Genomic DNA, 20,832 nt, shown 5'->3' on the forward strand with positions numbered 1-20,832 from the left:
TAGTAAGTCTATTCATGATGAAATGTCAAAGCATACTGAGCATCTTTCTCTTTGACACCATGTCTGAAATCCCACGTGATCTGTCAAATACTAATGCATGAAAATCCTAACCTCAAAAAAATCACCCGCTACTTTCACTTAGTCAATGCTACATATGTATGTAGGCATTTAATCGCTTTTAGTTGTGTTTACAACTTTGATATAGTATGGTAAAGTTTGATTTTAGTATTAACATAAATATACAGTTATGCGTCTGTATACTTGCGGCCCCTCGACTCTACACTCTATTTTAGCATCTCCTAAGCAAAGGCATCTTACCACCACCCATTTCTTTTAAGCCTACGGGGGACCATTTCGCGTATAAATGTCAATCGAGTTTTCTGTAGTTAAGTTTAACTTAGGGGGTTTTAAAATTTATCTGCACGTCAAACACATTCTATCAAAACAAAATTTGAGAAATCCGCCCTAAATCTTAGTTGCTGTGTAATATTTCAGCGCACCACCCGCTCGTTTATTGCGACTGACTGCCCAGTATTATTGAGCCCAATTTGTTTCCGCGCTCAGCCTAGTGTAGCCTAAAATAACTGGTTTCTCCTAACGGGCTTAGTCCAGACCGGTTTGGCCCAGAATATACCGGTTCATTCTATCGCATTAAGATAGATCTACAGAGTTTGGCTGGTTACATATACATATACTGTATACTAACAAATGTACAAGTAATACCATTAGTACTACACAAGTTTAGCAATTTTATTTGCTTTCTCTATGCCTTCTGACCTCCACTCTAGCGTAACTTTTGTCTATCTCTTGCTACATTTGTACATACATACTACATACCTACTGTTTACCAATTGGCCTTTGAAGCTTACTTTCTTCCGTCCTACGCTTACAAGCGTACCTTTTGTGATTGTCTAAAATGCAAATGAAATTTCCCATAATCAAACTTTAAGATGTTTAAATGTTTACAAGCAACTTCAACATTACTTCTGTGCGATATGTATTTTGTTTTTGTAAAAGTTTTGATAGTACTACAGGGTTGAAAATTTTAGTAAGCAAATTAAACGGATTTGCAGGTTTCGCTATGTACATTGCAAAAAACAGGAAATTATTTGTCTTAATACACGAGAAAAGTTATTCTATGTAGCAATAAGGATGCCTAATGAAATTATGGAAACAATTTTATGCAATTTGTCAACACTTTAAAGCAAAACTCGCAGCACCTGGAACATTCTTTTTATATTCCTCAAAGCAATTACTTTGGTGTAGTTTTGATTAATGTCATAGGGTTTTTGGATTCATAAACGAAAAGGTATACATTCAAGCTTCTTAGTATATCATTTAACATTAAAAAAGTGGTGGAAAGTTCATAATTGGCAATACACTAAGTAAGTTGGCCTCAGTTAAACTATGACCAGAGAGTGAAGAGGGTAAACTTAGCAAGCTCCTATGCAAACCTTTCAATTCTCGGATCGTTGGCTGTACTTGCGTTTATACGAAGGCAATTTTAAGTCAGTGACTTTTTGAATTTCCCGCTCAGTACCTTTGATGGCGATTCTCACGCCCTCTGCTGTAAATTTTTGAGCAAGCTGCGCCAATTAGGTTGTGTTTGACAGCCATTTGGAAGCAGAAAACCTCGTGATTTTTAACGAAAATGGAAAAAAGTGAATTTCGTGTGCTGATTAAGCATTATTTTTTTGGGTAAAAATCCATTATCGAAACTACGAAAAGGCTTGACAAATACTACAACATCAATTTCAATGGTTAAAAAGTGGTTTACTGAGTTCCGTTGTAGTCGTACCAGCGCAAGTGACCGAACATTCAGGTCGCCCAAAAGCAGAGACTGAAAATAAAAGTTATTTTAAAATTTTTGACATCAAAAAGGTATTATAAAAAATTATGCTATATACATAGCTTTTTCAAAGGTACCATTAAACCCAGCTCTCATTGTAGATTTTCATTCCTTCATGACTTTTAAAAATCTAACTTTAATCACTTTGAGCAAATAATACAGATTAATTCTACTTTTTGTTTTTTCAAGGCCAAAATAAAAGTTAAAATTTGCCTTTTATTTTTTTTTTTAGAGGTCGCTCAAAGCGCTCAAAGTTGTCCATGTATTTTTATATGGGAAAAAAACAACTTTTCGTAGAAACGGTCTAGAATTCTTGAAAATCAATATTTTTCGAACGGAGAACTCTGGTTCTCTTCAAGAGGCTTTCAATAATATTACTCAACTGTTTATTCAACCATATTTTAATACTAACGATATTTTATTTGTCTGCCCATTACATTTTTCGGGGTTTTTATGGGTTTTTGGCAGAACTATAAATTATAGTTGCGATGAAAAAATGGTTAAATCAACAATTTGGTATTATTATTGGGAATCAATTGCAGATAAATAGAGTTTTCCGATAGAAAAATATTGAAATTTAAGAATTATATACCCATATAAAATACATGGAAAACTTTGGGCGCTTTGAGCGACCTCTAAATATTTTTTTGATTTCAAAATAACAAAATAGGGGTATATTTTTACGGTATGGAACAATCCTAGGAGGTGAGAGCATAAAAATTCTGACTTTAGTTTTTCACATGCATTTTCGGACCACCCTAATGTATGTATACCTACAATACATGAAGGCTTTTTTTTTGTTAACGGCATCATATCTGCACCGATGATTCAATTTTCAAAACTGAGGTGCTAAATTAAAGAGCTTGGCCTCTAAATGTACAACAAGGTTTGGCTTTTTTGTAAAGGCTTGCCACCTTTTTTTTTAATTATAAAACCTACACCGTTCGTTGTATTAAAAGAAAATCAGGTGTCAAATGAATGGGCTGGGCCTCTAGATGTGCAAGAAGGTTTAATTTTTTTAAATAGCGTTGCCACCTGCTTAAAAATCATGAGACTTACACCATTCGCGCAATTTTAAAAAATGAGGGGCCATATAAACGGTTTTACATCTACAAGGAAGAAGGTCTTATTTTTTGAGAAGGGTTGCCACCTGTTAAATTTTTTTTTTTCGTGCAGAGCATCAGATTTACACCATTCTCTCGATTTTAAAATGTAGGGTCAAATGAAAGGGATTGATCTACAGACGTGCTTCGGGTAAATTTTTTTTTTATAATGTTTGCCACGTATGTAATTATAAATCTATTGTTTGTAATAAGATAGTCAGTAAAATATCACAATAAGGGCATCAAGCCCAATTAATTAATGGCTGCGTTTCTTTATACATTCCGGATAATCCCATTTCACAGCCGGAATAAACAGAATGCGTTTGAAATATACGTCAACATATCATCAGGAACGTTCTAAAGAATAAATAAACAAAAAAGTTTATTCCAAACGTTCAGAATGAATAAAGAAATGCAGCCATTATGTTCGTGTTTTTAAGAGTTGCCACCTATTCAAAAAATATATAACTATGAACGGTAAGTAACGTATTAAGGACATTCGATATTGGTACCAAACGACAGTTAGTTAAAAGGGCGTTTGTGAAAATGTATGCGAATTTTTGTTTGAAGTTTTTATGCTGAAGAAATTGTGATTACTATAAAACACAATTTTAATCGTTAAAACCTTTTTCTAACTTCTTTATGCCTACGGGCTAGGCCATTAACGCGAGTTAAGGGTTCGTTTTTATAAAAAAAAAAAACTGTGAAGTGTTCTTATAGCAGTGTTTCAGAAATTCGTAGTTTTTTTGACAGTTGTTTCTTTACTTTTTCTTATATACATTGCAAAATTTTTTACAAGAGTTTTCAAAGTTCAACAGTGTGGTGAAAATTTTTTCTAGCGCGGCGGAAGTTTTACCACCGTGCTGCCAAATTTAGTTGAAAAAATAGTTGCATGTCCATAAACACAAAACAGCAGCGGTGATAGAATCAAGTTATAGAAATATCTAGGATGCGTTATTTTTTTTTTTTGTAGGTCTTGTCGAGTAAAATAAGAATCAATATATTTATAAAACAGCAATAGTTCAAATAAAAATGTTCTAACAACACAGCTGTTCAAGCCGATGATGTCGATATCATAGGCATATGCCAGTCATTGTGGGTCGGAGAATTGCTTCCCAGTTCTGACGGGGCAGAAAGTATCTTTGTAATCGACAAATAAATGGCGAGTATCGTTTCGCTTTTCGCGGGTTTTTCCAAGATTTGACTACCTGGTCTATGGTGGATTCACCAGGTCTAAAGCCACGCTGATAAGCTCGTTGGCGGTTTCATATAAAACGCTCGATAAGACCTTAATCATGACGTTTAAGATGCTGATCCCGCGGTATTTGGCGCTTACGGTGGGCAGAACACACTTCTTCGTACTTGAATAGCTCATCTAGGAGGTCGTTAGCGCAAAGAACTGAAATTTATATTCAAACCTCGTCACAGTCTGGCGATTGGCCATCGGGTCCGTCGTGTTTCACTGTGGCTTTGGTCCATATTTTTCACTACTTTCAGGGCTGCTTTGATTAAATAGGTAGGAAAAGTGTTTTTTCTTCCATTATTTAAGTATATTCTGGTCATCGGTGTCGAGGTCGCCGCGCTTTACCTTACAGGAATCCGACCTCATTTGGAAACCTTCCGTTAGTCACCTAAATTTCTTCCTACCAGCATTTCAGGCACATCCAACTCACGTACCAGCTGTTCTTTCTTTTGCTATCGACGTTAAGCAATTTTGGGACATGATTATAGGATAATGGTTTGGGCGTGCGTAAGTAGAAAAAAAAGTAAAATTTGTAGAGTTTTGTATCGATTGGTTTTAAAGTACCACAAAATTGCAATCTGTAATTTGTACTTATTTTGTGCATTTCTTTAAGTACATAAATGTAGCAAGATGTTCTATTGTTTAAAAAGCCTTAATGAGCTTTAATTTTCGCCACACGTCTTACATTCTTTTCCGCCTCTAAATGCAAGTTTCTTACTTCAGCTAATATTCCTTGTCCTTTGAAGAAATAAGCAAACGGATGAATGTGTGTACAATAGGGTGGTCCAAATACATGCGGGGAAAATGGTTTAAAATGTTAAGCTGTCACCAACAACGATTCTTCTAAATGAAGAAAAAACCGTATTTTTCTGTTAGAAAAAAGTATATATTTAGAACTGCCTCAAAGCTGATAAAGTTTTCATGCGTTTTATGGGGGGGAAAACACGTTTTCGTAGAAATGGTATAGAATTCTCGAAAATCAAATTTTTCCATGGGATTTCTCTGTTTCTCTTAAGGAGACTTCCGATAACAATCACCAATTATTTATTTAACCAATTTCTAATATCAACTATTTTTTTATAGGTCCCCTAAAGACCCGCAAAAATGCAATGGGGGGAACCATAAAAAATTGTCAGTACTAAAAAATGGTAAAGTAAACAATTGGGTATTATTATTGGTAGTCTGCTGCAGAGAAACAGAGATTTCCGACCGAAAAATATTGATTTTCAAGTGTTTTCTCCATATAAAATATATGAAGAAGTCTTCATGAGCTTTGAGGCAGTTTTAAACATCATTTTTTTACCAAAAAAATATGGTTATTCTTTTTCCATTTAGAGAAATCCCAGAGGGTAAGAGCTTAACATTTTAAACTTTTTTTTTTGACCACCTTAGTGTACAAACATACACACATATGTCAACAGTCATTACACGATTTCGGCTTATCAAATTTCCTCTATGCTTGTATATGTATGTATGTACATAAATACATACATGAATAAATATAAAATGGTGCAATTTGCTCGCACATAGATAAATATGACTCAATCGAACGCGAGCAATTGTGGAGACAGGACGTTAAAGTTGATGTAGTATTTATGATGGAAAAAATACGAATAAAACAATTAATTCATAAGCGTTAAAGTGATTTTTTTACCAATATTTAGTATCATTATCCAAATATCAAAGCTTAAAAAAATTAAAAATTTTATGATTTTATCGTTTTGATTAATCTTTAAGTATTTGTGCTAAGTGTGCTAAGGTTTGTTAATCGAAAACTTGATTCGAGTGTCAACCATTTTTATCATTGCACATTCACAACTTTTTACAACAAAAAATAAAAAATTAAATCAAAAGCGTTCAACGCACGCCTTATCACAGCAACTACACGCTTACTGAATACCTATTTTCACAAACAATTTGCATTTATCATAATTTTCTCTCTCCACAGTGGGGTGAACAACGTGGCTGCCCGCGCGAAGAAATGATATCCTTTTACGATTCCGAGGGCAATGTGCCGCTACACTCGGCCGTCCATGGTGGTGACATTAAAGCGGTAGAATTGTGTCTGAAGTCGGGCGCGAAAATCTCTACACAGCAACATGATCTCTCAACGCCAGTGCATTTGGCGTGCGCACAGGTGAGTCGAGCAGGGAAGTGAAGTAAGTGGCGGTGTATTGTCCTGCAGAAAAAAAATGTCATTACGATAGGATTTTTCAGCTTAATTAATTTTCTCAGAAATGTTTTCTAATGAAACATTTATCGAGAAGATTTTAAGGCTTAAACGGACTTAAACTAAATTAGCTTATTGTTTGGAATTTAATTGAGATAATATGAGAAGAATTTAAAAAAGAAGCCACGAATGAACTTCTAATACATACATATATTTCGACCAATAACACTGTAGGGACGCTATAATGATCAGATAATTTTTCTAAGATATTTTCATGTGAAGTTTGCATTGCGAATGAAAAAAAAATCAGACTTTAACATGGAAAATGTTACTCATACGCCATGTACGAGTAGGTATGAGAAAGGTCATGTGCGCCATGGCGTATGAGTAACATTATTTCATGCTTCTATTTCATACTACAAAAAATGATTGCAGTTTTTTATTTTCCCAATCGATTTTCATCGTAAGTAGCTTGGTTTTTTGGCAAAAGAACGAGCTTTAATACAAATGAAGAAAATGCAAAAGATTTGTAAATTTTTTGTTAAATTTTTTCCTTCTGAAAAATAAAAATAACTTGGAAAAATTACCTAATCATGACAAACTGTATACAGATCCACAATCTACGATCCAATATTAAATTGACGTTTTTCGGCGCTTTTTGTGTCATTGCAAAACATGACAATTTCCCTACAGTCTAAAAAGAAATTCGTTCACATACTGCGAATAACGATACTTTGATTAAAGAGACATTAAACGACATGTAACTGAATAATTGAGTATATATGCACATATATTTGTATGTAACGCCGGGAAACATGCTAGAGACAAAACGAACTTTTTAATTGGATTTGGCAAACAAAATCAAATACATTAAAAATAATTATGGGGACATATGTATTTAGCTTTCGGGCAGTCTAACAGTAGTAAATAGCAAACATTGCCTTTGCTTCTACATATGTACGTAAGTACAAATATATTATATAAATGTAACCTTGTTGCAAAAATGCAGACAAATAAGAAATATCGCTAAAATATATTTTAGTTGAATGTCGAACTTACAGCTTCGATCAAACAGGTTTTTGAAATGCCGACCACCCGATCGTTTTCCCCACATTTGCAAACTTATTTTCATTCATAAAGTTTCTGGCATTTATCGAAGTTGTACGCATTTTTGGAAACAAAATACCGAAGTTTTCAAAAACAGATTTTTTTTTTTGATAAAAGGACTCTGAAGTTGAGTTAAATACGTTCGTAACGATGAGTGGAATAATGCTTTTAATTCTATAATAATCTTCAATGCTGCTAGTGTCTGCGTTGCAGCTATTTCTTTGGCGTTTGTTGATGTGTGCTTTCTTGACATCGATATCGTATTCTTATATTTTTAAAAATTGAATGAAAAAATGAATTTTTTTGATGCCAGCTACAGCACAAGCTGCATTTAGGGCTGAGTTAAAACCATGATAAGCACAGTTCGCATAAATGGCAAGAGAAAAATCCTCTGTGGTACGAACAATCTAAACCTACTTCTTGATAACTGTGTTAAAATCTAATAGGCGATGAACAGTGTGACCAGGTTAGTCTTTTTGATGCTAGATTTGCAATTATATATTTGCTCCAGCCACGAAAATGTAGGTCTAGCTTCGTGTTTTTTTGGGCTTTTTCATATGCTACTCTATCTTTATGTAATTTTCATTTTTTTAGTACTCTGAGAAAAAAATCGATTTTATAGAAATGTTAAGAAATCTTGCAGTGAAATTTCCAATTAGCCTTAGCGCTTTTTTCGGACCATACGTATCGCGGTGTGTATGGAACAAAGTTAAATTTGACTGCGTCGGAAACGGAAGGCCCATCGCTTTAAGAGATCAGAAAAAAGCTTGTTAAGGGCAAAAAATTCAAAAAATGATCTTAATGAGTAGGTTCCGTTCACTTGCATATTTATAAGTGCTGTAAAATTTTTCAGCATAAAAGTGCTGACTTTTCTAGCTTATTTTTCACTATACATATCTAACTTTTTCTAAGCTTTTTTTAAGTCACTCTAGCTTAATTTTTTGTGATCATCTGGTTACACTAGTGATGAAATTAAAAATCACCTGCTTAGTAAAATCCTAGATGCCCCACTGCCTTGTTGATTTGTCAGTAATGAGCGGAATATAAAAAAGTGGCATTTTCATGGCTGTCGTAACCTTTGAGTAATGAGTAAAAAAGTAAGCTACAGAAACATGAAATAATTTCAGTACATACTATGTTTGTAGGCACATTGTTCAAATATTCACCGGAATTTTTTCTGCCATTAATAACTGACAATAGACTGCACACCACCGCGAAAAAATAGCAAAACGAAAGGAACACCAGCAGCCATCTCCACATCTATGCCAAAATACTGCGGCCAACAATGTTTTTCGCCATATTAACATTCGCTATTTTGCCTCTTAAGCCAATTATTTGGGAAGTTGCCCTAATCGCTCTGTTGACGCGGAACCAAAAATTACTCGAATTCCTTCGTATGTAAATATGTAATGGCAACAAACGTTGTTTACATGTATGTTTGTATGTACGTAGTAAATTATATTTGCAACATTTTTGAGCATCGCATGTCGCTATGTAAAAGTGACAGAAGCTAAGCAGAATTCTTCTAAAAAACTTGATGTCAGTAAATAGTAGCGAAGTGTCGGTTATTGACAATGATTCTTAGTGGAAAAATGTGGGTATTTTCGAATAACTTAAACATACATATGTATGTATGTATGTATAGTATACTAGAATGTATCCAATAAAACCACTATTTTCATTTTCTTTTGGTTCCATATGAAAATTTCTTAGTCGGTCATAAGAAAAATATTATAGCTGATTCCAACGAGGGACGTCCTTTAGCTTCCTTACAAGAAAAATCGTTCCAAAGAATTCCGACCGAAAATGAGCCCATATAACATGATTGGCTTGACTGTGGTTTCATATAGCCAGAGCATATCCCTTTTGGAGAGTGGCCCCATCTCTTCCCCATGGCATTTTTACAGCAATAAAGAGCCACCGCTCCTCAAAATTTGTCTGCCATGATAAAATCCCGTCCAAGATAATGTCTTATAACTTGGCCCTGTGAAAGCGAACAAATGAAAGACCCCCTATTGAGGGAAGCTGGGCATGAAGCACTTTTTAACTCCTGGTCAATAGTACGAGCTCTGTCTTTCCAGAGTTTATAGCAAGTCTGCAGCGAGCAGACCTATTTGTGAGCATAAGATCATACCGAATGTCCAAGAACTTACTTCTGACGATGAGCGCCACATCATCCACGTAGGCAATAACCTGGTATCCTCTCCTTTTCAACTTCTCCAGGACGTGGTTTATCAGGACTATCCAGAGAAAGGACGCCTCCCTGCGGGTGCTCCTGCTCACTTTACGCCGGTCAAAGGCATTGCCCAATTCCGCGGTGACAGTTCTGTCGTGCAGATGATCTCTTCATTCGGCCTAAATCTCTTATCGTCCAGCCATTTCTTTGGGTTTGGAAACAGAAAATATTCCCTGAGGGCAAAATCTCGCGAATACAGTGGATGCGGTAGGAGTACGTCGCCCAATTGATGGACTTATTCTATGATGACAACACACGTGTGTGCCCGTGTCTTGCCTTGATGGAACAGAACAGGACAATAATGAAACTCAGCAAACCACTGTTCAACCATTGCAATTGATGGTGCAGAATCCTTATAGGATTTATCAAGCAATCCTTTGGTTTCCCTTATGGATTTTTTACGCTAACACTAATGCTTAATCAGCACACGAAATTCACTTTTTGAGATTTATCAAGAATCAAACAGCACCTCCGTCAACTTTCATGCCGTGAATTCCACTATCGGAGACTAATGCCACCTACCGAAGACGAAGAGTTCGAGTTGCTTCGTTAGGCTGGCGATACTTTGACACAACTCCCATGTGGATATTGTACCATGTTAAACTGTGCAGTCTAGTTTGAATAAGATGGCCACTCACATCAGCTCATCTAGCATCCCTCCCCCAACAGCCCAAACCCGTCGGATCTGTTCTTTTCCTGAGCCTGCTGTTAGATGAGAATTAAAACGACATGTAGTCGATTCAATGACTTAGGCAAAGTTTATTAAGTTGGTACAACAAAAACAGTGAAAAAAACTTCTCGGTTTTCCTTTTATTTTTGAAGTAATTTTCTGCAGGGGAAAATTTACCAGTATCCTTACTTCCTTATCCTTATCCTTACTAATAATATAAATGCGAAAATGAGTTTGTTTGCTTGTTACGCTTTCACGCTTTAACTACTCAACCGATCGTCATACAATTTTGCACACTGGTCTCATTTAGAATAACTTAATAATATAGTGTAGACTTTATCTCCATTAGACAAAGGGGTGTGGCACCTTCCATTCAAACGGAAATTTTCGCACTACATATCTCTGACAATATTTGTGATATAGTATTGGAACTTGGTATGGAAATATATATGTGTGTAAAATCGTTTCCATTCTAATGGCGGAGGGCTGCCACCTGTTTGAAAAAATCAAATTTAACTTAAAATAAGGGAATCATTTATTTGAAATGTTAATTACAATATCGTAGTAAGACGAAGGAGGCTTTAAAAAAGTTGTAGATTGAAAATATTTTGAAAGGCGTTACCACCTGTTTGCAAATTCGAATTTAAATTAATTATTTGCAATCTAGAAAATTTAGATATGGGAGCCAAAACAAAGGTTGTTAAGAAACCTTTAGTTTGAACACTTAGAATATTATTGAGCTGTTTTACAAGGGTTGCCACATAATTAAAACATAAATTTAATTAATTTAATTTAATTATTACAACATGGGTATCAATCGAAATGGGTTTAAAAAGGGTATATTTGTAAACTATATGCAGGAGGGTTGTCACCCCTTTGAAAAATCTGCGTTTACATGAATTAAAGGAATTAGGTAACTGGAATGTGTATCATAAATTATTTATTAATTTTAATTAAATATTACAATGTGGGTATCAATTTAATTAGTTTTTAAAAGAATTCATTTCTAAACTACAAGTAAGAGGGTTGCTACCTGTTTAAAAAGTCTAATTGGGCTTGAATTCAGGGAGCAAAGCAATGGAAATTTAGTTTGACAATATTGTGAAGAGGGTTTAAAATATTTCAAAGTCTCCTATGTTTTTGACCGTTTTGAAGTATGTTGAGTTTTATTGAAATTAATTGTACTCGTCAGCGAAGCGGGTGATCGCAATCTATTCAGATATAAAATTAATACTACATTTCTAGTTTAATTTCCAAAAAAAATTAATATTCGGAAATTTTATATTATGGTGTACAGTACACAAACTACTTCAAAATCCTGCTTATTCGATTGCACAAAACCGATTTAGTTGGTATTCGAAAAACAAAGGTTTCAAAACAAATGTCTAAAAATATTTAAAAAAAAAAAACGGTTGAAACCGGTTTGGAAAAACCGATTCGAACCACCCCAATACATACGCATACATATTTGTTTATTAGCATACTTATTGGAAAATATAATACATATAGACACTTACATAACAACGTGCCAAGTCCGCCACAGTGCCACACTCCCTTTCAGCCAATAAAAATTCCATAATTTTATTCCGCTTTGCATTGCGTTGACTAACAAACTCTTCAATTTTCCAGGGAGCCATTGAAATCGTCCAGCTCATGTTCAGCATGCAACCATCGGAGAAGCTCACTTGCCTCAGTTGCACCGATGTGCAAAAGATGACGCCCCTTCACTGCGCCGCCATGTTCGATCACCCGGACATTGTTGAGTATCTGGTGACGGAGGGTGCTGACATAAACGCGCTAGACAAGGAACATCGCTCACCGATCTTGCTGGCAGCATCGCGTAGTGGCTGGAAAACTGTGCATCTGCTTATACGTCTTGGTGCTAGCATCAATGTAAAGGATGCATCGTCACGTAATGTTTTGCATTTTGTGATTATGAATGGTGGCCGTTTGCCGGAATTTGCCGAAGAGGTGAACAAAAAGCAATCGCATTCTCAACTATTGCAGTTGCTTAACGAAAAGGACGCATCTGGCTGCTCTCCATTACACTACGCCAGCCGTGATGGTCACATACGCTCGCTAGAGAATCTTATACGGTTGGGCGCTTGCATTAACCTCAAAAATAACAACAACGAAAGTCCATTACACTTTGCTGCTCGCTATGGTCGCTTTAATACCGTTAAACAGCTGCTCGATTCGGAGAAGGGCTCTTTTATAATCAACGAAAGTGATGGCGAAGGACTCACACCGCTACATATCGCCTCGCATCAGGGTCACACGCGTGTGGTACAGTTATTGCTGAATAGAGGCGCGCTTTTGCATCGAGATCATAATGGACGTAATCCTCTACATTTGGCCGCAATGTCGGGCTACACACAGACCATTGAGTTGTTGCATTCCGTGCACTCACATCTGCTCGATCAGGTGGACAAGGATGGAGTGAGTATGGCTGGAAAATAATTTTAAAGTAGAAAGTTTATGTGGGCCTTGTTTAGTGAATGCTTATGTCACAATTTCCTTTTGATATATGGACCGAAAAGCCGAGGTTCTTGAAGCCTAATATGTGCTGTATCGATAGAAGAGTAAACTTTGGTATTTAGAGTTTCTATAGGGTTGCCACCTGTCTAAAAAAAATATACGATCCGCACCATTCGTTAGATTACAAAAATTTAGATGTCAAATGAAAGCGATTAGCCTCAATATAAGCATTAATGTTTTATTTATTTATTTTTTTTAGTAGGGTTACTACCTATTTATTAAGAAAATTACTATAATTAAATTTTTTTTATAGCAGCATACATGCTAAAGCAGCATACTTTGTGGCGCAATTGCAGTCGCAATAGTGATGCACTAAATTTTGAGACTTCGTTAGAATAGATGGTGCAATAACGTATTATTTTTTTGAGAAGGGTTGCCCCCTGTTTAAAAATTACTGTTCGTTGGATAACAAAATGAGGCACCAAATGAAAAGGTATGGCCTTCGCATGTACAAAAAATGTTATTATTTTGAGTAGGGTTGCCACCTATTTACAAATTTTGTTTAATATAGTTTGTATCATTATCTTTAGTGCTTAGAATTTCTATAGGGTCCTGCCACCTGTCTAAAAAATTATAAGATCCACACCGTTCGTTGCATTAAAAATGTGGAATGCCAAATGAAAGGGTTTGGCCATTAGGTGCGCAATAATGCTTTGTTTTTTGAATAGGGTTACCAGCTGCTTTCTTCAAATACAGCTAGTATGCATATATCCAGTGTTCAGCCGTCGGAGAGAATCATTTTGAGATACCTATTTTAAGGAATAGCTTGCTGTTGGGAATTACTTCTTACTTAACATTATTTTTTTTATTACATTAGGAACGTCATATTGGGATGTGTGTCAAGAGAGTCGACACTTTATGTTGCCTAGTAAAAGAGAACTAACTCAGTCAGAGCGTTTTTACATCTAGACTAAATTTATTTTAACCAGGTAACTAGCGAAGCGATAGAGGTCGCTAATAGATCGTATAATATGTGGGTGTACTTACCCTGAACGGACGATTTTGCAGTTCTGTAGACGCAAATACTTTCTGGCCATCCACTGTTAGGCGCTGCAACAGATTATTAATTATTATAACCCTTAGGAGCAAAGAGAGGACTCCCGTCTGTGGGGTGCCCCTGTTGACTCTGCACCCTCTAGTTTCGTAGTACGTTGCTAAAAGCCTCCGTAATGTGGATCTACTTTTAAAGTGGAGGTACTGTCCCTGAAATAGAAGGGTTAGTTCCTGGCGGAATTATACCAGGAGAAGCAATTAGAGCGAGAAGAAAGATTTTGACACTGCCTTATTTGGAAAATTGCCTTTAAAATTTGATTAAAACGCAACCGAATGTCAGTAAATAAAGTGAGGAAGCTGTTTTAGTATTTCACCTGTTTATTGCGCCATGGGTTAGTTCCATAGAGAGAAAATATCTCCTCGCCCAAGAGAATCATTTAGCTAATTTTGCTAAATTTTTCTTAACATATTTTCTCGTTTTCAGAATACCGCCCTACATCTGGCAACCATGGAGAATAAACCGCATGCCATATCGGTGCTGCTTTCGATGGGATGCAAACTATTTTACAACTATATGGATATGAGTGCCATCGATTATGCTATCTACTACAAATATCCCGAATCCGCACTCGCCATGGTCACACATGAGGAACGCGCTAACGAGGTAATGGCATTGCGTTCCGACAAATATCCTTGCGTTATACTGGCATTAATTGCTTCAATGCCCAAAGTGTTCGAGGCTGTGTTGGATAAGTGCATAACCAAAGCGAACTGCAAACGCGATTCAAAGAGCTTTTACGTAAGTTTTCGATTTTAAAATATTCTCTACAACTTTTTCAAATTACTGAGGCGCTTAATTTTTTACTATTTAAACAATTTAAAATATTCGTAAGATATAAAAAATTTGCTACGTTTTTTACATATAATGCAGATTAAGTACTCGTTTTCCTTTCTGCAATGCCCATTCATGTACGCGAAATTGGATGAGAAAACCGGTGAATCGATAGTTCATTCGAATCCGACACCGTTGCCGGCGTTAAACGTAAGCAGAGCATGTGCCAACAACTATACTAGGATACTTTTGCCTGATTGCCTGCCTACCAGTCTGCCTCTATATCCACTTGCCTGCGGCATGTTTATTGCAACTTTTTTACTTCCCGTGTTTCGCCTTTATGATTTATTGCCTGCAATTTTACAACAACCTACATACTTATATCCCTAAGCTTTTTAAATAAGAGTAATTAAATTACAAATGCATGGCTACAATTTTACTTAGCTTTCTTAGTTTTATGATTAAAAGTACTTTAAAAAGTTCCAACATAGATGTACGGACCAAATTATAACGGTTGAAGGATCAAATTACAAAATGTTTGTCATTATCAATTTTATTAGCGAAGCAAGTACATTTCAAAAGATTTAACCCAAAGCAACCGATTATTATTATTTTTTTTTTCATAAGTCACAAACACTTTAAAATTTACAATAAAATCTTAAGAAATTCAAGTTCGATAGGAAAAATTAACAGCCCTAATTATTGTGGTAAAAAAAGAGTTTTCGAACATCTTCACCACGCTCGACAAAAAATGGTGCTTGACGACATCAATGCTGGGGTGGACAAAGTGTGTTCGGTCCCACAGTTAATAAGTTCAACTTCCATTATGAATCCTGCGGTAATACACTGAGACCGATCGACGTCACCAAGACCCTGCCTGTTGGTCTAGATCTCAGTAAAATAAAATCAGACAGTCCGCGCTACTGTCTCTAAATCGAAAAACTAGATTTTTAATCGGTTATGTTGTATTCAGGAGATAACACTCATCCAGTGTTTTAGAGAGATATTTCAACAATCCGAGGACCTAATTACTTGTCTACAGACTTGGACTAATTTTCCCATTCCGTCACGTTCAATAAACACTTCCGAGAGAGCATAGCTTTGTGAGGAATTCGATAATGTTTCTCCCTCCGTATGTTCCGCCCAAGATGAACTCGTATTTCGCCGATAGGAATTGCATTCGAGAATTATACCAGAAGATGCACAAATTTGGAGAAGGTTTAAGAACCTCACCTGATGATTGATGTCCACAGCACGGTTAAATTTTGACAAGATGGTATTGACCTGAATCCCGCAATTGATAATGACTGAATCGATGCTCCGTTACGCGAGCAAAAAAATAGAATGAGCTGAGCTGTTGTGGTTCATGCGCCTTTAAGTGTAATTTTCCCGATCCGCAAAAAGGATCTGCAGTTCTTTAAGTCTCTTAAACAGCCGTTCCGTCGAATATGCCAACTTCCACGGGGCTAGCTAGTGAAAGACTTACACCCACCGTAAAGAAAATTATTGTACCTTATCAATTTATTCATTAATTTCTGTCTGGGCTTCTTATAGAGAAATTGTTGTCTAAATACAGTGGAGCAGTGGTATAATCCAGTTATCGAAGGTTATTTGGTAGAGTTTCAAGGACCTTTGCGTGTCTGAATCTGAGGTATCTCCATGGCTGGATCGCATTCAACTTTGCCGCACTACAGCTGGCCCTAAATTTGGCGGTGGCAGATTTACATCCAGTGGTAACCAGTATATGGTTTTATTTTCCATTTTCCCTATAGCCGTCTCACAGGCATACAAGCCAGTACCGCGGCTTTCTTGGTGCGGTCTTCGATATTTTGCTTCCATTCAAGTTTATTGTCTATTATAATTCCAAAGTATTGGACCTCGGTTGAGTGAGTAATTTCTATCTCCCTCCTGGTTTGATTAGAGGCATTTTATACTTGGACCATCTCGATTTTGGCAGGACTGACGCTAACTCCACATTACTTAGAGCAGATGTTTACAAGGCGGAGTGCGTTTTGTAATAATTCACTCAGGACTTGTGGCAGTGTTTCCAGGTCATTGAAGTGAGAAATCGTCAGTTTGGCTCTCAAAAATCGTCAACATATAAAACATTTTTATAAACAGAACCAGGAAGCTCTTAGTTTTTGTTTTATTTTATTGCAGCTTCTGATTGCTATACGAATTTTTAAAATTCAGATTTTCATCTTCATTTTTTTTTCCAACTGCAACTTAACGATGTACATTAAAAACTGTTCATACATACAAGTTTTGCTAAAGAACTTATTCATAATTCCCTTCGCTCAATAAAATAGAGTGGAGAGAACACTCCAGGGCAGTGCCGCTCATCACGTGTTTAGTTGCGGAGCCGCCCCCTAGTTCTGTTATAACTGTTCTCTTTTCGAAAAGGAGCCCAACAAAATCCACCAGTCGCGGTTGCACACCACCATAAAAAGTTAATTAACAACAGACCCCAGACAGACATTGTTGAAGCTCTCTCGATCACGACAAAAATCCGAGCGTGTATTCCTTAATGGCCAATACACGGATTATGCAAAGAGAGGGTTGCCATTTTTATATGTTCCACTAAATATATTCATCAATAAGCCTCTCTAGAGTTTTTAGAAAGAATGAAGTGTGGTTATAGGCCTGAAATCTTTAGGTTTCATTGGGGCGACCCTGCCCACTCGTATGATAGACGAGTTAGGATTCGGTAGACTGTAAAAATCTGAGAAAGCAGAGGGCACAGTATGTCCATAGCGAGAAAGATTACGTCAATTCCCTGAAGTACATTATAGCCCATTACAACCTATCATAACTTACGATGTCCCTTAGTGTATTAGGGATAAGCGGGACCTAGGACCGGGCGAAGTGTCCGGGGTGTCAAAGCAGCCCATGGAAAGAGTGCTCATCGGGATGTCCAACATTTCATTACATAACGATATCAAGTCACCGTTGGATCGATTTCATATTCGAAGAAGAAGATTTTGGCAGAACTTTTCACAGCCTACTGGCTTCAGAGTTTTCAAAGGAGGTGAAGAAAATATAGCCAGATTAACAGCCAAGGGCACTGAACATTTGCCACTTGGTGAACATGCAGCTAAAATGGGTCTAACCCTTGATGTCGTAGCACGTAGAAGGCATTAAGTACTTGTAAATTTCTGTATACAAAATCTTATGGAGATTTATGGAGATTTCTTACGATTATATTCAGATATTTTAAGAATCCCAAGATTGGAAAACTTTAATTTTAAAATACATTAGTATAGGTTACCATTTTAGTTTTAGTGTAACGAAGCTTAACTACTCAAACATTTACGCATAAGCTCTGATTAAATTTCAGATAAAATATTCATTTCATCCATTCCAAAAATCCCCTGCTGAAATTGCAAAAAAACGATTGACACTCAATGATCCCAATTGGAGACCAGATCCATTGCTCACCATAAATGTGAGTTTTTTTTTATAGGAATTATTCCTACATTCCTATACTAGGCGACGATTGAAAGTTTACACTGCAATTTTATTGTCAATTTATTGTCTAAAAACGTCTATTGTTTGCTGGTTGCTCTAATCGAGCTACGTACTTACATATCGTTATGATTATATAGAAAGGCCTTATCTCACAGCGTCGCTGACTAGCTAAAACGAATTTTAAATTTATTTTGTGAGATAGAGCCTTTCTATATTAAGGCAACGATATGTACATATATATGTACTTCGAATCTATCACAAGCTGCTGCTTTAATATAACATTTCTAAGCACAAGACTTTCTCGTGCACCCTAATACGGTGTTTACATGGCGCGATTTTATAGCCAACTTTTGGTTGAAAGCAACAATGGCCTGGTGTACCGGAATTTTTGTCGCAATGAAAAGTACTTAAGTATGAATGTATTTGTGAAATATTTTAGGCAGCCTAGATTAGAAAATAACTATTCTATATCTTCTTACCCTAAAATATTAAACTAAAATATTTAAAAAAAAAAAATTTATGATATGCAACTCTTTATGTATTATAATTACTTTCATATTATTCTTTTGAAAATGAAGAGCTTTCATGCAACTGTAAACTTTGATTCGTCGCCTGCTTACTACAATACTTAATTTTAATAAGTAATAAAAATTCTATGCTGTGAATTGTTATTTAAGTTGACTGTAATATTTCTTACTACAAAATACATAATAAATTGTTCAACCTCCTTCAAGAAGTATATGTACTAAATATCTATGTTGTGTAATTGTTCTCTTTGTCAATACATAAAACATATACCTATATGTACATATTTACTTGCCTATAAAATAATAATATACATATTTACATTCCTGCATACATATGTACATACGTATTAGTAAATACATATGTACATACAAACAGATCATGACTGCATTCAAAAATTGATCTAACATCAAACATGGAAATGTTGGGCCGACATATTGAATAATTCAGAAAAAGGCCCAGCCGGCCCTCTCTTTACTCCAAAAGAGTTTAGTTACGTCAACTAAGTAAATACCCTATAATCATTTTGGCGAACGTTCAAAAATTACCTTCGATATCCTATAAGCATATCGAACTAAGAACGAACTCATAACCAATAATTAATTATAGTATATTGGAAATACACTCGAGATGGGTTCTAAAAAAAAATTAAAACCATGATAAAAACATAGTAAGGTAAAACCGTTCTCTCAATTCGTTGGCCATGATTTTTTGTTGAAGTTTGATAACATTTTAAAATCATATAAAATTGAGAGTAAAAAAAGGAATTGTTCAAAGTTGTTGTTGTTTGAGACTGAAAATTAGAATGTGTGTGCGAGTTTGTATTTCAAATTTTAAAAATGGATTGCTTGCAAACGTCAAGAATTTGGAAAATTCCTCTCAGCGGTTCTACCTTCCTATTTTTTTATCATGATTAAAACCATAGCAACAAGAGAGAAAGTGAAATCTAGCTCATTCTCGAAGGGAAATATTAGAAAATCACTCTCTCTCATTAAATTTAAATTCGATAATGGCCTGGATCTCGAATTTTTAACGAAGGAAAAATACATTGGTTTTGCTGAATAATGGCCTAGGTCTCGAATCGAATACTAACCTATTCCACATTAGTTATCGAAGGTGAGACTGGAAAAAAGATTTGTTTTCCAATCATTTTCGAATTGTTAATCAATTGTTTATTGGGTATGAATATTTCTCTCAAAACAAGATTTAGTAAGTAAGTATAACCAGTGCTGCCAGCCCTAGCAGGGCAAGTTTGATGTCGAATTCAAAAAGCAAAATTCCACTTTCACCTGTGAAGATATGAAAACTAAATTTGAACCAGTCTACGCTTTTTTACCTCGCTTTTATTAGCTTGGGATGTACGAACGAGAATTGTTTTGAAGTTCCATTTTAAAGTTACCTGATGACAGTAAGAATGAAAATTCCAACGATTGATTTCGCGTGTTATTCTACTCGTTATATACATAATACGTTTAATTAAAATCAATTTAAGGCTGGGTTTCAGTCTCCTCTTAATTTTTGCAGCATCTGCAGAAGTCTTAATGAGGAGATTACCCTCTCAGCGAGCCTCCTGTTGGCTCCGACAGTTTTTCGTTCCATTTTAGTCTCGTTTCCTATTGCGTGGTGATACTAGCCCAACTATTACTTGCTAGTTTAAGAGATAGATCACTTAGAATGAGCTTGAAGGGGTAACGAGGGGTATGCCTAAACCCTTCCAGGATGGAACGGATGTGCCCTCTCGTGCAAGTTCATCCGCCTTTTCGTTGCCTTGCATGTTCCGTTGCCAGCTATGTCGATATTCTTTAGGATTGCGGTATGGTCATCCTGAGTGTCTCTGCAGTAAATAAATACTTTTCGAAATTCTAAGTTTTTCCAGGCTTGGCGAAAGTACTTTTCTTGTCAAGTCTGGCCGCACTTTAATGTTGTATATAACTGCAAGTCCTAATAATTCTGGCTAAATATTATTATTATTCACAATAGGGATATTCACCAAATTGAACAAGTGATCTGGCACAAGAGCAAGAGGCAAGTTTTTTCAAAGTTGTTACTTGAGCTAATCAGCTCTTTTGCCCGAGTGCCAGGTCGCTTGCTCAATTTG

At 35.9% G+C, this 20,832-nt stretch overlaps 1 protein-coding gene across 1 annotated transcript in view; it reads left to right on the forward strand.

Annotated features, from left to right (window-relative positions):
- Positions 1-20,832, forward strand: part of TrpA1 (Transient receptor potential cation channel A1) — a 44,571-nt gene that overhangs the window by 14,682 nt on the left and 9,057 nt on the right. Inside the window, exons 5-8 of the mRNA XM_017621255.1 lie at positions 6,144-6,332; positions 12,008-12,817; positions 14,394-14,708; positions 14,841-14,951. Coding sequence (XP_017476744.1) covers positions 6,144-6,332; positions 12,008-12,817; positions 14,394-14,708; positions 14,841-14,951 — 1,425 coding nt within the window. The remainder of the gene's footprint in view (positions 1-6,143; positions 6,333-12,007; positions 12,818-14,393; positions 14,709-14,840; positions 14,952-20,832) is intronic.

The sequence above is a fragment of the Rhagoletis zephyria genome, unplaced genomic scaffold, assembly GCF_001687245.7.
Source record: "Rhagoletis zephyria isolate East Lansing unplaced genomic scaffold, Rhagoletis_zephyria_1.1 Rzeph_scaffold_02400, whole genome shotgun sequence".
In the NCBI taxonomy this organism is placed as follows: domain Eukaryota; kingdom Metazoa; phylum Arthropoda; class Insecta; order Diptera; family Tephritidae; genus Rhagoletis; species Rhagoletis zephyria.